The sequence below is a fragment of the Aedes aegypti genome, chromosome 3 (genome assembly GCF_002204515.2).
Source record: "Aedes aegypti strain LVP_AGWG chromosome 3, AaegL5.0 Primary Assembly, whole genome shotgun sequence".
NCBI lineage: Eukaryota > Metazoa > Arthropoda > Insecta > Diptera > Culicidae > Aedes > Aedes aegypti.
Window position 1 is genome coordinate 21,677,365 of NC_035109.1, and position 14,400 is coordinate 21,691,764.

At 36.9% G+C, this 14,400-nt stretch overlaps 1 protein-coding gene across 5 annotated transcripts in view; it reads left to right on the top strand.

The window, feature by feature from the left end:
- The first annotated feature begins 1,311 nt into the window (after window positions 1–1,311).
- The window catches only part of LOC5575109 (AP-1 complex subunit beta-1), a 41,202-nt gene continuing 28,113 nt past the window's right edge, over window positions 1,312–14,400 (top strand). For 2 of the 5 annotated variants that reach the window (XM_001661781.2, XM_021852810.1), the window contains exons 1-2: window positions 1,312–1,406; window positions 11,308–11,440. In XM_001661781.2, coding sequence (XP_001661831.1) covers window positions 11,333–11,440 — 108 coding nt within the window. In that variant the 5' untranslated portion in view covers window positions 1,312–1,406; window positions 11,308–11,332. Of the gene's footprint in view, window positions 1,407–10,611; window positions 10,979–11,307; window positions 11,441–14,400 lie in introns of those variants that run through there. The other 3 variants (XM_021852811.1, XM_021852808.1, XM_021852809.1) reach the window with 3 other exon arrangements.

Consider the following 14,400-nt stretch of genomic DNA (forward strand, 5'->3'; position numbering starts at 1 on the left):
TATTAAAAACTATCCTTTACATGCTGTATTAATAAAACTATGAAAGATTTTGCCCTGATATTCCAGGAATATCTTAATAGAAGTGTTGACTATGCAATGGTGTACAAGAAAAATCTATCAGAATAAGCCATTTTTAAGATTATTGGTCACCTGATCGCCCATAGTGGCATGCATACTTGCAGGCGTTTTTCTTGGATCTGATGATGTTTGTTTGCATTAAATGCAATTATTATCACTAATATATACATCCAATAAGCGAAAAAATGCATGAGTCACATGTCCCACTCGGCAACAGATTGGCTACCACTTCTAGTACTGCATTCAGTCCCTCGGTAGTGCAAAAGGTACCCAAGTTTGACAGATCGCAGTACACTTTGAACGGCATTCTAGATTAGAGGCTGTCCATTAATTACGTAAGGGTTTATGGGGGGAGGGGGGGGTCTGAGATTTCTTACGCGTCATTCAATTTATTTTTGATTTTCATACAAAAAATCTTACCATGGGGAGAGGGGGGTTGAAAACCCCGGAAAATTGCCTTACGTAATTAATGGACCGCCCCTTACCTTATGAGCCATAAAATTTTGGGCAACTGCAAGGGACATGGGGGTCTTTAATTTGTCTTTGTATAAACTCTTAAAAATTTACGAAATGACCGTCTTTTTAAAAAAACATTCTGTGGATATTGAGATAAATAAATTATATCTACATGAGGGTGTCCAAAATGTATATTTGGTGTCCGAAATGTATAATAGACAGGCTGCCAAAAACGTTATTTTGGAAGCTAATGCTACAGTTTGTAAGCTTATTCTCCCCAGTAACTCAAAGTACAACCAAAGACAACGAGACATTAAGCATATAAGTAACATTGCATAATAAAATATTAGTATCTAATGCAGTTAATCGGTCGCCGTTTCCAGACATATCCTTAGCCTGTCAAAAATACATAATTTACCCTAGTCGCTCATAAGGCAAAAAATATAGAGTTTGACCTATGATTACGATACTTTCCAAAAGTAGCGATTTTATTCTATAGCAGCAACCGCCATGAGTATCATTATTATTATTACTACTCAACGCACCTTGCCCGACTTGTATTGGCCAATAGATTTCAAGAAAACCCTATTCTGGCGCGTCGAAAAATTCGGTATTAACTGAATTGATAATAAAATGAATCGGTTTGAGAGCCCTATTGATGAACGCATTTTAATTCTAGTACTGCGCGAAGCTTCTGTGAATCACCCCCAGCTTTGATACAGCGGTTTTATTTTCGTTTAAAGTTCGCTACTGGTGTCCACTCCCTCGAACGTTTTCTGTCAACGCATCGTCGTCGTCGTCTTCGTCCGTCAAAATCAAAAGTGGTGACATAAAAGAATCAAGCTGACGGGCGTATTTTCATTAGATAAAAAGTAAGTTTTGCACAGTTTTTCCGGCTATGTTCTGACCAAATCTATCTTCAAGTGAAAACATAGTTGCGGTGCTTTGATTTGAGCATAAATTTGTGGTAAAGTGCGTGATATCTCGTGTGAAAAAGTCGAAAAACATTTGCACCCAGACAGTGGTTGGTGGCGGGGTGACGATGATCCGGAATCGATTTTTCTCCTACACGGCAGCAATAATAGTCCAGTCATAATTTACGAGGACGGGACGATGAGTTGGATGATGTTCTATGTCGCTAAATATTTCTGTTTTCGGGAATTCGCTCGATTGACCATCCAGTGGTCGTCAGACTGATCATGTATGATATCGTGAGGGGGGAGGGCTAGGTGGGTGTCCGGTTCAGCTTTCACTTGCGTTGTTATCAGTGAATTTAACTTTAGATTGGGTTACATGTGTAGCTTGTGTGATAGTTATGGCAGAACGAGAGGAATTGCATTAGAACTGTTTCATTATGTGTCGAGAAGATTAATACTAATTTTTTGACACCATGGCTAGTAGCAGAGAGAGAGACTGTCTTTTTAATTGTTTTTAAATCTTTAAAATATCTATGTTTAACGGAATATCTCTAAAGCCTCTATTTTAACCAAAAAATTTATTCATCTTGCAGTCAATCCTGCTGCCAAATTTTAGAGGTTCCAGAATATCCTTGAGAGACTTCTACAGGTTCTTTAGAATATTTCTTCCCAGATTTCTTGAAGAAAGACATCAGCTGCTAGTGGTGTCCTGCTGGCATATTTTCTGGGACACTTCCAGAAATCTCATAAAAATGTCTCTATTGATTCCATCATCAATGCTTCCAGCTGAGAGATACATAGCGGAATTGCTTCAGAACTTGCTCCTTGAAACCTTTGAGTACTCCAACCCTTTTAGCTCCAGTAGTTTCCCAGAGACTATCTCGAGATTTCCTTCACATATTTTTGGACTGAAGAACTAGATTTCCCACATTGTTATATTACAGAATGTCTTCCAAATATTCCTACAGAAGTCCTTCCAAGAAAATCCACAGTGTTTTTCAAAATCAATAATCCATTCTAGGAATTGATCCACTCCTACAGTGAATTTTTGAGGAAATATTTTAAATACTCTTCCAGGAATTCCTCAGTATTTTCTACATTTCATTAAAGAATTACTACCGCAGTTCTTCCGAACAATTTCTCGAGTGGTTGTCGTGTACAATCTTCATGGATACTTAAAAAGTTTACTTAAGGTTTATCACTAGCCAATACTACAATAAGCATTCCAGTAATTCCTCTGATCATTCCTACACAAACTTCTTCGGGAATTTCAGCCGATATTTTTTACGGAAGTCCTGCAGCATGTTATCTAGAGATTTGATTGATTTTTCAGCTTCCTTAGCAATTAGTCGAGGAAATCTTTCAATCTTTCCTGGACGAATTCTTGAGGTCATTTTGGGAAATTTCTCAAATTATTTCCATCGGAACATCTTAATTAATTAATGAAGGAATTCCTAAATAAATTAATACCCTTTTAACACACAATCCGAAAAAAAAATCTCCGGTTTAATATCTGAAGTAAACTATGGGCATACATCTGAATTAATTCATGATGATACGCCTAGAAAAATAATCATGAAGAATACAAACAGTAGTACAAGCTTGGGCTGATTTTCTCTCTCTAATAAATACTTATGGAAACTCATTTGGTTTATTTTTATTATCTTGGCTGCTGTTTGAATTTCTTTTAGGCATAAAGTCTTCAAAGCTTCTTTTCTTATGTAGAAAATAACTATCAACTATATTTTCTTATGTAGAAAATAACTAGCACAAATTACGTCACGCTCCAAGGGGGGGGATGGTGTCAAGCCAAGCGTGACAAGCCTTACAAAAATTTCGGAGGTCTCAACGTGACAGGGGGGGGGGGGGTCCATAAAGCAGGGCTGTTAGCAAGTCACTTTTTAGTGACTTGGTTCATTTTTTTCAACCTGGTCACTAAAAAATCACTATTTTCAAGTAAAAGTCACTAAGGCGGCGTCCTCAAATTACGACTCATACAAAATTTTTAGAATTTTCATACAAAAAGCGTTACGGAGGGGGGGGGGCGGTGGAGGGGTGTGAGGACGTAATGATCTGTAATTGAATTGATAAGAAGGCTTAGGGATATAAGAAATAAGCAGGCTTAGAAAAATAAGAAACAAACAGACTGTCAGTTATTGGTCTATTCTTGGCTCGCAAAGACGTTGAATTACTACATTGGCGTAGTTTGGTAGAAAGAAAATAATCTTATTGGCAAGTATCGATTAACAAAATTCCTGTAGAATGATTCAAAAAGTAGTCTCCGACGGACATGGGCGGAGATGAAAATTGACGGTTTCTGATAGGAATAGGGAGAAACCAGCAAAAAAGGTCTCTGATGGACAAAGACAGAGAACCGAAAACTTGGATTCTGACGGAAATGGGCAGAAATCATGTATTAAACTGACCTCTGATTAGATAAAGATCATCGATGAATGAAATCTTGTTTTGAACGATTGACGAAGAAATAACCTTAATTTGATAAAAATGTTTGAAATACTGAGAGTTTTTCAAGTTCCATGATCAACATTTGCACGACTGCAAGATTATGTCAGTTTACGTACTGAAGCAAAACGCATAACTTTTTCAACTACAGGCTAACGTAAATGCGTGGAATTTTTTTTCCTACTTAAATCTAGCGCTTATATCAACAGCAGGCATTGCAGAATTCGCTCTCATTTGAGTATGAAGCACGATCAAAGCAAGCAAAGAAAAATATCCCATCTCTTGCGGTCCACGATCGTCATTGTATCGCAAGGTGTAACAAGTTTGATAAATGGAAGCAGCGAACGAGAGCCCCAAAGAGAGAGCAATGATAAAATTAATTTTTCTCGCTTGTGGATAGGTGGTTTTCTTTACTGGCACAATAAACAATCCACGAACTTCCAATAGCAATAGTGTCCCCCAGGCTTGGAGCATGTTTAGAGGGGTTTTATCATGCACTACTATCCCCCCAATCTGATCAAAGTTGTAGCAGTATACGACAAACAGTTCCTCATAATGTGCAGCATGTTATGATAGTTACAGAGAGCGATACGTGAGAGATTCTCTCAATTTTCTCAGGATTCAATCCCTGATCAACAGTTATGAATAATGCTTCCGATCTCCATCGAAGCCGCATCTGCGGGTACATTCTCAAATTACCGTGATCAGAGTTGGGAAAAGTTCTGAGATTCACACTACAGTAGGCAAGCGTATCAAAGAACAAGCAAGCGAAGTGTGTACAAACGAAGCTAGTGAAACTCACGCCTATGCTGTAAGCAAAATGCCTTGAAAATAGCAAAACACTCATTCCTAAGAGCAACCCAAATCTACTGTAGAAAAATGTTCTATTTCCCGCTGCATTTCCCGCATTTACAGCCTTGAATGACACTACTAATTTAGAAAATTCATGGACCCCACATAGACTACTTGATGAGATTAACGATTTCAAACTACTGTAGTGAGAGAAGCCACGTGATTTTTGCGAAATTCAAGCCCTACTATTACCATTCCCAGCACAGACCGTGATGAAGTGTAATGTGTATGCCAAATCAAATTATGTATGATTCCTTTAGATATATGGGAATATTGTGATGAATAAAGTGCAAAATATTTTTATACGCGTTTGTTGGCCCTGAAAAGGGCCGATCGATGTACATCCGATTCTATTGTTGCACGGATTTTTTTTTACACGGCCGTGTAAAAATAAGTTTCCATTTATTTTTTTCGTCAAAACCTTATTTTTGCATGAAACGTCGAGAAATGATGTTACTTTTTTGCATGGTTTTTGAAATTTTGAACTGAAAACTTTTTTTGCACGGTACGCATCCCAAGTGCAAAAACAGAATCGGATGTATTAGCTTGGAGGCTGTCAAGATAGAAATTAACATTTTGCTACAGACCAACTTTAAATTACTTCCAGTTGATTTCCGTAGTCGACCCGTTTTGTTGGTTCATGACTTTCTGCAAATTTTCAGGAATGTATAATATCATGCGGTCTGCCACGCGGTTCAAATCTACGGTACACATGTTTCCCTAATAACTGCTTCTGGTCGATGACGATGAAGCTTGCTTCTTGCCCTTCTTGCTAACAGCGATGGCAGTGGCTGGGCGCTTCTTTGATGTTTTGAGAGCCTAGAGACGCGAATGTTGCAGGGTGTCCATCCATCCGGGAAATCTGGGAAAAGCGGGAAAAACCCGGGAATTACAAATGACCGGGAAAAATACGGGAAATATCCGGGAATTAAGAGAACACACCGGGAAACCCTCGAGGATTGGGATTTCTGGAAAATTTTTCTATGAATTTCCAGGAGAATCTTAACGAAACTTATGGAAGTATCTCGAAGGGGTTTCCGGGACAGTTTTAGAAAAATGGAAGTAGACGAAAGAGTCAAAGAGGGACGTCCGGAAGCATGTCAGAAAGATTTCCAGAAGAATCCTTGTAGTAGAAGAACCTCAAGAGGATTTCCGGAAGAATCATCGAAAAATAACCTGAAGAAATCCAGCAGGATTTCAGGGAGAATCCTAAAGAGATTGCCGGACAAATTCCAGAGGGTTGCCTTGAAGAATCCTCGGAAGATATTCCGAAGAATTTCAACATGATTTGCGGAAGAATTCTAGAAGATTTACAGTGGCCCAATTTCATATTCGTACGGGGCCCTGTTTTCACATCAAGTTGTTAAAAAACTGGTTAATGATATATTGAGATTCAAATACTTTATCAATAATGAAGGTCACAGGTGTCATTTATAATTCGACAATCAACAAATGTTTCCATTTATATTTATCTTTGAAATAATGGAAAAGTATTGAACTCATGTCTGAAAATGACCCAATTCCGTATTCGTACACCTAATAAAAATCGAACATACAAAATTCAAAACCTAATTTTAATAATCAATTTCATTGCTTAAATAGATACATATGATCCATGGTTTATGTTCTTATTGAAACATTGCCTAATTATTATTCTTATTTTACATTTTACTATCAAACATTATCATAAAGCCTGATGATAGAAATATTGTTGCCGTAATCGCAATGCATACGTTATTTTTATTGATGAAAACATATCAATGCTCTTTACTCATTCAAATTATGTTGTATTTCAATTATAAAATCAATAATTTTCAAAATATGGTCCTTTTGTGTGTAATTTGAATAAGAATTCAAAGATAATTGAATATATAGATAATATCAATCATTTGAAGGTAAAGTCAGCATGGTACAGGTAGTTTGTTGAAAAAAAAGTTCGTAATTGTCATTCTTTCTACAGACAAGCTTATAATTAACTTTTATCTATTGTTTAGAATACAACATTTGGTTACATTGATTTAAAATAACATTCGATAAGAGCTTTAAAGTTGTGACATTACAATTTTCCAGTGGCGATTCGCTAACCTCAAATCTACCTGTTCCACGATTACTAATTCTGGATTTTCAGCAACAAATTAGCATCTAACAAATAGAGCTTTGTTAGAAAGGAAGATTACAACCATTTACTTTGTGTTCTATAAACTAAATTTGCCGAATTATCCATTTTTAGATTCGTAGAACAGGTAAAAGTGAGGTTACGAGTCGCCTCTGCAATTTTCTGAACACAAAAACGATAAAAAACTGCTTATAATGTGTGTAAACTGAACATATTTCAATAAAAATTCTCAGTGCTCACGAATATCATTTTGAGAAGGGATCCATCTACAAAAATGAACATTATTGTTAAATTTTTTGAACTTTATAGCGAAATTTATTGAAAAAATTCTATTTTTGATAATTTTACTTCAGTTTCATATAGGTCCGCTTATAAGTTGTCCAAATGTATTCTACTACATCTGAACAATGTAATCAAGAACCTAAGCAATCAAATAGATCATTAAAATTAGGTTTTGAATGTTGTATGTTCGGTTTTTAATAGGTGTACGAATACGGAATTGGATCATTTTCAGACACGAGTTCAATACTTTTCCATTATTTCAAAGATAAATGTAAATGGAAATATTTTATGATTGTCGAACAATAGATTACACCTATGAAACTCATTGTATCAAGTTTTGTATCAACTTGATGTGAAAACAGTCCCCCGTACGAATATGAAATTGTACGAAACAATTGCAGATGTGTTTCCGAAAAAATCTCCGAAGGTTTTACAGATGCTGCCTAGGAGGATTTCATGAAGAATCCCAGAATTTTTGGAAGAATCCTCGAAAGACGTCTTGAAGAGTTACAGCAGTATTTTCGGAAGAGCTCCATAGGAAATGCCCTAGAAAGATTTCCAGAAGAATCTCAAAAGTAATTTCAGAAAAGCCCCATGAATATTTTTGGAAGTATTTCAGAAGTATGTTGTGAAGAGTCCGCAAGAAACATCCGAAAGTACACCAAAAGAAATCTTTAAAAAATCTTAGAAACATTTTCGGAAGAACTTCAGAGGAATTTTCAGTAAGATTTCGGAAAGCCGGTTCGTTACAATTTCAAGCACCATGTTTAACTTTTAGTGAGTTGATAGACATATAGATTACGCTCTTCTAAGTATTACAAGAAGGGATTCTTGGCAAGGCTCTTAAATTTGTATGAGAAAAAAACCAAAGATAATTTTGCCATCAGTTTGTAATTTTTTTTTAGGCAGCCGGGAAAAATCCGGGAATTGGAAAATTGGTTTTGAATGGACACCCTGATGTTGGCATCAGTGTCGTGAACTAGACTCGAAGTCGACAGCCTAGACTGCCTTACAATTAGAGTTACATATTTCTCAGGAGCCCATAAATGTACTGACGAGCCTCCAACAAAACCGTCTCTCAGCTCATTGGAATTCTAGTGTGCTGCGCTACATGGAGGCTCACGAAAATTCTAAAAGCGCGCGCTAGGTGATGTGCTCTCGGGGAGACTCGTCTCATGCGCTGCTCGGCGCTTCGGTTCGCCATCGGTATCCAAGTTGTGAAACAACTGCTTAGTAACGAAGAGCCTCTACAACTATTTTCGTTTCATTATCCAGGTGTCTAGATGGCTTACATGATATGGTTGAAGACTCACGGTCCAAGAGTTATAAGTTCGATCCTCGTTGAAAACTTTTTTTATCACTCCAATTATTGCGCTGAATTTTAAACAGCACATGTGACGGAGCGCATGAGACCGCAGTGAGATACATCTCAAGAAAAATGAGGCGCACCAAAAAAGGTCTCACAATATACAGCGCGCCCGTGCGCTTGCAAGTACCGTTTTGATTCATATTACGGACAGCTTTTAATTCCGGACACTCTTCTTTGTATGGGAAATATTTCACACGAAATGTTTCAATTTTTGCCGTTCAAAAGTTCGCATTTTCGAAGCTTGTTTTAATAAGCATTTCACATGAATATCCATGAAAATTTACAATGCTTAACTGCCTTAGACGTCTGTTTAGTGGTTTGACGATTTCAATCGATCATTTGACTTCTCTATTTATGATTTTCATGAGCTGTCCGGAATTGGAATCAAAGTGTCCGGAAATCAAGGCAAAAGTAAGGAAGCGTCCGGAATAAGAATCATAGGAAGTCCACACATTTTCATATATTTAAAATTATTCATGTTGCGGAATCAAAATCTTGACCCACCATTCGAAAGCTAAGTGTCCGTAATATGAATCAAAACGGTAATGAGGCTCCTGCACCTAAGCCTACAGCGCGTGCGCAGTAACTCTACTTACAATTGAGGTCGAAATACGCGTATCTGTCAAAGGATACAAACTCTAGTGGAATCAAATGATATTGTACTGAATTCGGGTTTTCATTTATTTATAGGTAAGTATTCCACTAAATAGATCGAAGATTTATTATCATCGATAAATGGCTTATTTATTAGATCAGCCTGACCATTTTTCGTTACATGCTGATTTTTTTGTTTTTTGGAATTGGGTTGTTTAGCGATGAAAAAGTCACTGTTTTTCGTAGCTTGATTGAAAGAGTATATTTTTAACACAATTTTATTGAGCCTCAATATCTCAATTTTCACCTTAAAAATGATTAATGTAGTTTTTAGTCTGAAGACTCAATGACATTTCAATTTACATAATGACAGCTCGTCCCGTAGTAAAATTTGTCGAGAGGTGATTTAAAAGTGGTTTCCATACTCAAACGTGGTTTAAAAATAGTTTCAGGGCACGAACATTTATGAAACTTTGGATTCTTGCTCAAATTTTTATGTAGAATTAGAATATGTATAAAACTGGGTATCCCTAAGTCAATTGTACCACCTTATGTTGCCGAAGGAACGTCGAAAAACTTTATTTAAAACAAATATTGCTGTTTGCTTTTAAAATGCAAATCTTAGCTAACCGGGCTTCAAATGCGGTAACACAAAGTAATCAAAGGATACTTAGGAACTATGATCCATATTACCGCCAACCTAGCAAAGAAAATCAAACTTTGACTTCGACTTCCTTGTGAAAAATCTTAACACGTTTGGTGTTTCCGCATTTGATATTTGCGTTTCAAACGCACACAGCAATATTCATATAAAGTTTTTTTTTAACAAGTGTATTAATTATACTGGTGTTAAACTAAACTATCGTCAGAAAATTGCTAACATCATCACGATTTGAAAACAAGTTTTGGAACGCCTGGTTTACCATGTCTCAGACTACAAATCTCGCAAAACTTATGATCTCGCCCTAAAAGCCATTGGTAACCATTTGTGTAGCGCGTTGCTTATGAGCATTCAAATAGATTTATACGTTATTTAACAAATGTATGGTGAAGAAAGGGTCATTCTCTACCTACCAGTGGTATTGGTTTGGATGCTTATACATTCATTTGCTCGGAAACTACGAGCTATACACGTGGTTACCAATGGGGCTCTGCACAAAAATGTACCTCTCTCTTTCACTCTTTCATGAAATTTGTAAACATCAAGGCCAGTAAAAGTCAAAATCCCGTTCAAAATCAAAACAGTGTAGAGGCCTATGGCTTTCAGGGCGTTATCCCAAGACCCAAATTATGCGAGAAATAATGTCGAATGGGAATTCAAATTCAAACGTTTTCACCGTTTTACCTCCATTCCCCCACTGGTGACCCGCGAGAAAATACTCTCCTCTCTTCTAAATATTGGAGAGCACCAGCACTAGGTAGTTCCTACTGCACCACACAGCTGTTTCAGCTGCGTTTTTCAAGACCAAACATTACAGCGACGGCTCCCATTCATTCGCGGTGCAACATGGCAAACAATAATAAATCCCAACATTCGCTTCTCTAGGCTCTCTTTTTTTCTACGTTCACACATTAGCCATCCAACTGCGGCACACGGTCGTCGTCAGTGTTCTCTTCGCGTGACCCAAAGCTAGAACGACCGCGACATCAGTGGTTTTATTTCTCCGATGCGTCGACGCGCTGCTGTGTAGTGTTAGAATTGTGCAATCTTTGCTCATTTTTTCGATTGACGACGTATCGCGAATTTGCAATTTTACACACGGCCACAACTGGATCAACATTGGTTTCTGCCGTCCAGGACAGGAGGGCACCGCGATGACCATGATTCCCATCGCCCCCATTCAGTATATAGTTATCGACTTTTTCACCCCCTTTAGGGTGACGATGCATCGAAGCTAAAGCTCAAATCTTCATGTGCACAAATCTGGAGAATCAGACAATCGTTTGAGCTGAAAATTTGATCGATATGTCACTCACAGGTGATGACCAATCGGTCAATTCCGCAGCCTAAAGGGTTGTCTGGTTCTCCAAATTCGTACTCCTGAAAATTTGAAGTTTTGCTCCGATTCATCTTCACCTTAGCTCCACCTGGCGCCACGACGTCTCATAATTCCCACGACGATTTCTGCACTTCAAAGCATAAGTAATGAAACCGGAAAAACTTCCGATCCTCGTTCCAGGTTGCGTGTGTTCGATTCACCAGGGATGACCGATTCCAAGTACTTTACCACCACCAAGAAGGGTGAGATCTTCGAGCTCAAGTCCGAGCTCAACAATGACAAGAAGGAGAAGAAAAAGGAAGCGGTCAAGAAGGTGAGTGAGTCAGCTGGGGTTGAGATGCTGATGGGGGTGCATATGAGCGGAGTTGCAACTGTGCACCTATATCACCCACAATTTGGGGGGTAGCTTTCTAGACTGGTTCAAAAAAGTAGTGTGAGAGTGAGATTGCATCTTTATTAAGAGTGTTTATACGTAATGCGAAGTGATATCACAACATCAAGTAATTCGTCGAGCCGAAGAGAACCGGTTTTAAATACCAAAACATATTTAGCATCTAATTCTGAAATTATCGCTGATGCTGAGGCTATATCGCAGCACTCGCTGTCAGTCGTTCTTCAAAACTGTTCGATGTCGTCACAAATTTAGCTGATGTTGCTGTTTTCGTCACAGCCAAACTGGTTTCAATCGGTTTCTGTTTTCGGATAGCGTTCTTTGTATGTCTTCTAAATATTGTGTGACTGGTAATGCGTTACGTTCGGTCGAGTGGATAACCATGGTATTTTACATTGTTTTGTCAAGCACCTTTGAGGCTTATTAATGCTTAACTAGCACAACTCTATTTTTTCAATCCCTTCAGTTTTCCATACATCGTTCTCCAATAATGTAGATGTAATGTACATTTCTCTCCATAACTCGATATGTACTTTAAAGTCTATCTTTTTTGTTGAAAGTTTGTCTGCCTTTTGCTGGGAAATCAGTTAAGACTAGCGAATTGTAATTAAAGTTGAAAAAACATGGATTCTTTATGGAAAACTGGATTTTTCAAGCACTCATCCATATTTTTTTTTGTTTGACAAATTGAAAAGCCCAAATGAATGTTACAAACAATTCAACAACAAAAACAATAAATACAGTTGACTGATAACAGTGATCATAACAAGACTTGTTCATTGATTTTTGATGAATTTTTGTTCTACTGATTTTATGAATTTGTTAGTTTGGTACAGTCAAAATGAAGTTACCACTTTCATTTATTTACGCAAATAACAAAAATTGTGTTTGAAAACGCGAAATTCTTTTGTTGAAATGTGTGTACTTCAGATTTAACATATGATAAAACTGTGATACAGACCAAAAAAGTTCATAGTTTTGAATTATGTTTTAGTGTTTACGAAGACGAAACAAATTATGCATCAAAATTAAGTGTCCACTTGGCGTTTCCCTCACTTAGCAATATTTTACGGCGCAAATATAGTTCAACCGGTAATACTGGGAAAATTAATTAGGCCGGAACAAATTTGGAATTTGACTTTTGTCAACCCCCCCCCCCCCCCTTCAATTTTTTCAAAAAGTCAGAGGGGGGAAATAAATAAAATGTTTTATTTTCAGTGTTGCTTTTCATTACTTTTCATGTTTTTCGCTAGTTTTTAATCTGTTTGTTAATGCTAATAGGTTTGGGATTTTTCTTGAACGTTTTTCTTTTAAAATAATGTTTTAACCATTTTTACGTTAGCAGTATAGCCATAGAATTAATAGAGTGTTGGTGTAGCCTTGCAGAATAGAACATTTTAATGATTTCCATGAATTATTAATTCCATATAACATCTTCTCAAATTAATAATTCATTTGTTCTCTTAACTTTTACCGCGAGCTTCTGTATTGGTGTTGTCTCGCTTTCGCTTACGGGAGACTTGAAAACAATACTCGCAGTACAAGTCAAACATTTTATAGCGCACACGGCCTAATGCAGCAATTGCTTCTAAAAATTAATTAAAATTTCTTCTTCTTCTGGATGTATAAATATTGAAAGCGCAATCATCATTCACAAGCTGCGTATCAAATGTTATTCTATTGGTGATCTAACGCAACGATAAAATGCGTGAATGGCGCTCTTCTAGAATAGGGATTAGTGCATCTTAACCAAAATTTCTAGTAATAATCTAATAATAATAACTTTGGAACAAAAATCACCACAATCATTTAACTGACAAGATTTTTGCAATTTAAAGCACAGGAAACCGTGACACGCTATATCTGAACCAGACGATTATAAAAATCGAATGTACATCGGATTTTTTCTCGCTAAAGTTTAGTATTTGGGTTATATTTTCATATTCGGACAGTTTTAAAATATTCCATCGGTGAAATTTAAATTTTTTCCTTTTTTAGCCATTTTTCATACTAAATCCCATGAAAATCAAGCTTTCGACGCATTTCCGCCCATACAAAATGTATGGAAAAAATTTCACCGATAGAATATTTTAAAACCTTCCGATTATGAAACTTTAGACCAAATACTGATCTCTAGTGAGAAAAAATCTGATGTACATTCGATTTTTATTATTGTTTGTTTCAGACATAGCGTGCGTGAATATTCGTTTCAAATTGAAATACATTTGCAACCTAACCTCAATATTGATCGCCAATACCTTGTCTTCATTGTGATGTGTAAACGATATGAATTTATTTTTTGTTAAAGAATAAATTCATATTTATGGGGAAAATTGCTCCATAATTCTAATTCTAATCCTAAGTGCATGCACAGCCAATAATCAAAAGCATGCTGGAAATACCGAAACATATTCCGTTATTCTCTTGTCAGTATTAATATTTGCAGCATATTGATGATATGATACAGATATTAAAAAGGCCAGGCCCACTGTGCAGACTTGAGTTTGAAGATAATTCGAAATTCACGGCGATCAGATTACTCACGGACGAATAACATGATAGACGAGAATTTTCAAATTTATGAAAGAAAAAACGGGGACAATCGTTCCATTTCAGGGATATTGATAAAATCGTTGAGAGTAGCTTTGCTAAGAGGGTTAATGCACACTCCATTTATGTTCCGTCTTCGTTTTTGGGTATTTCAACCTCATGTCCTGGCTGTAAGGCCTAGGCTTAAGCGCCATTGCTCGCTCTCTAAAACGAGTAGAAAACTCACTTTGATCTCAGACTTGGGATTGATAACCAACAGGTTTTCAATTCATATCGGCCATATTTTTATAGACGGGTCATTATCAATTTCGTCTAACGAAAAAATAAGAACA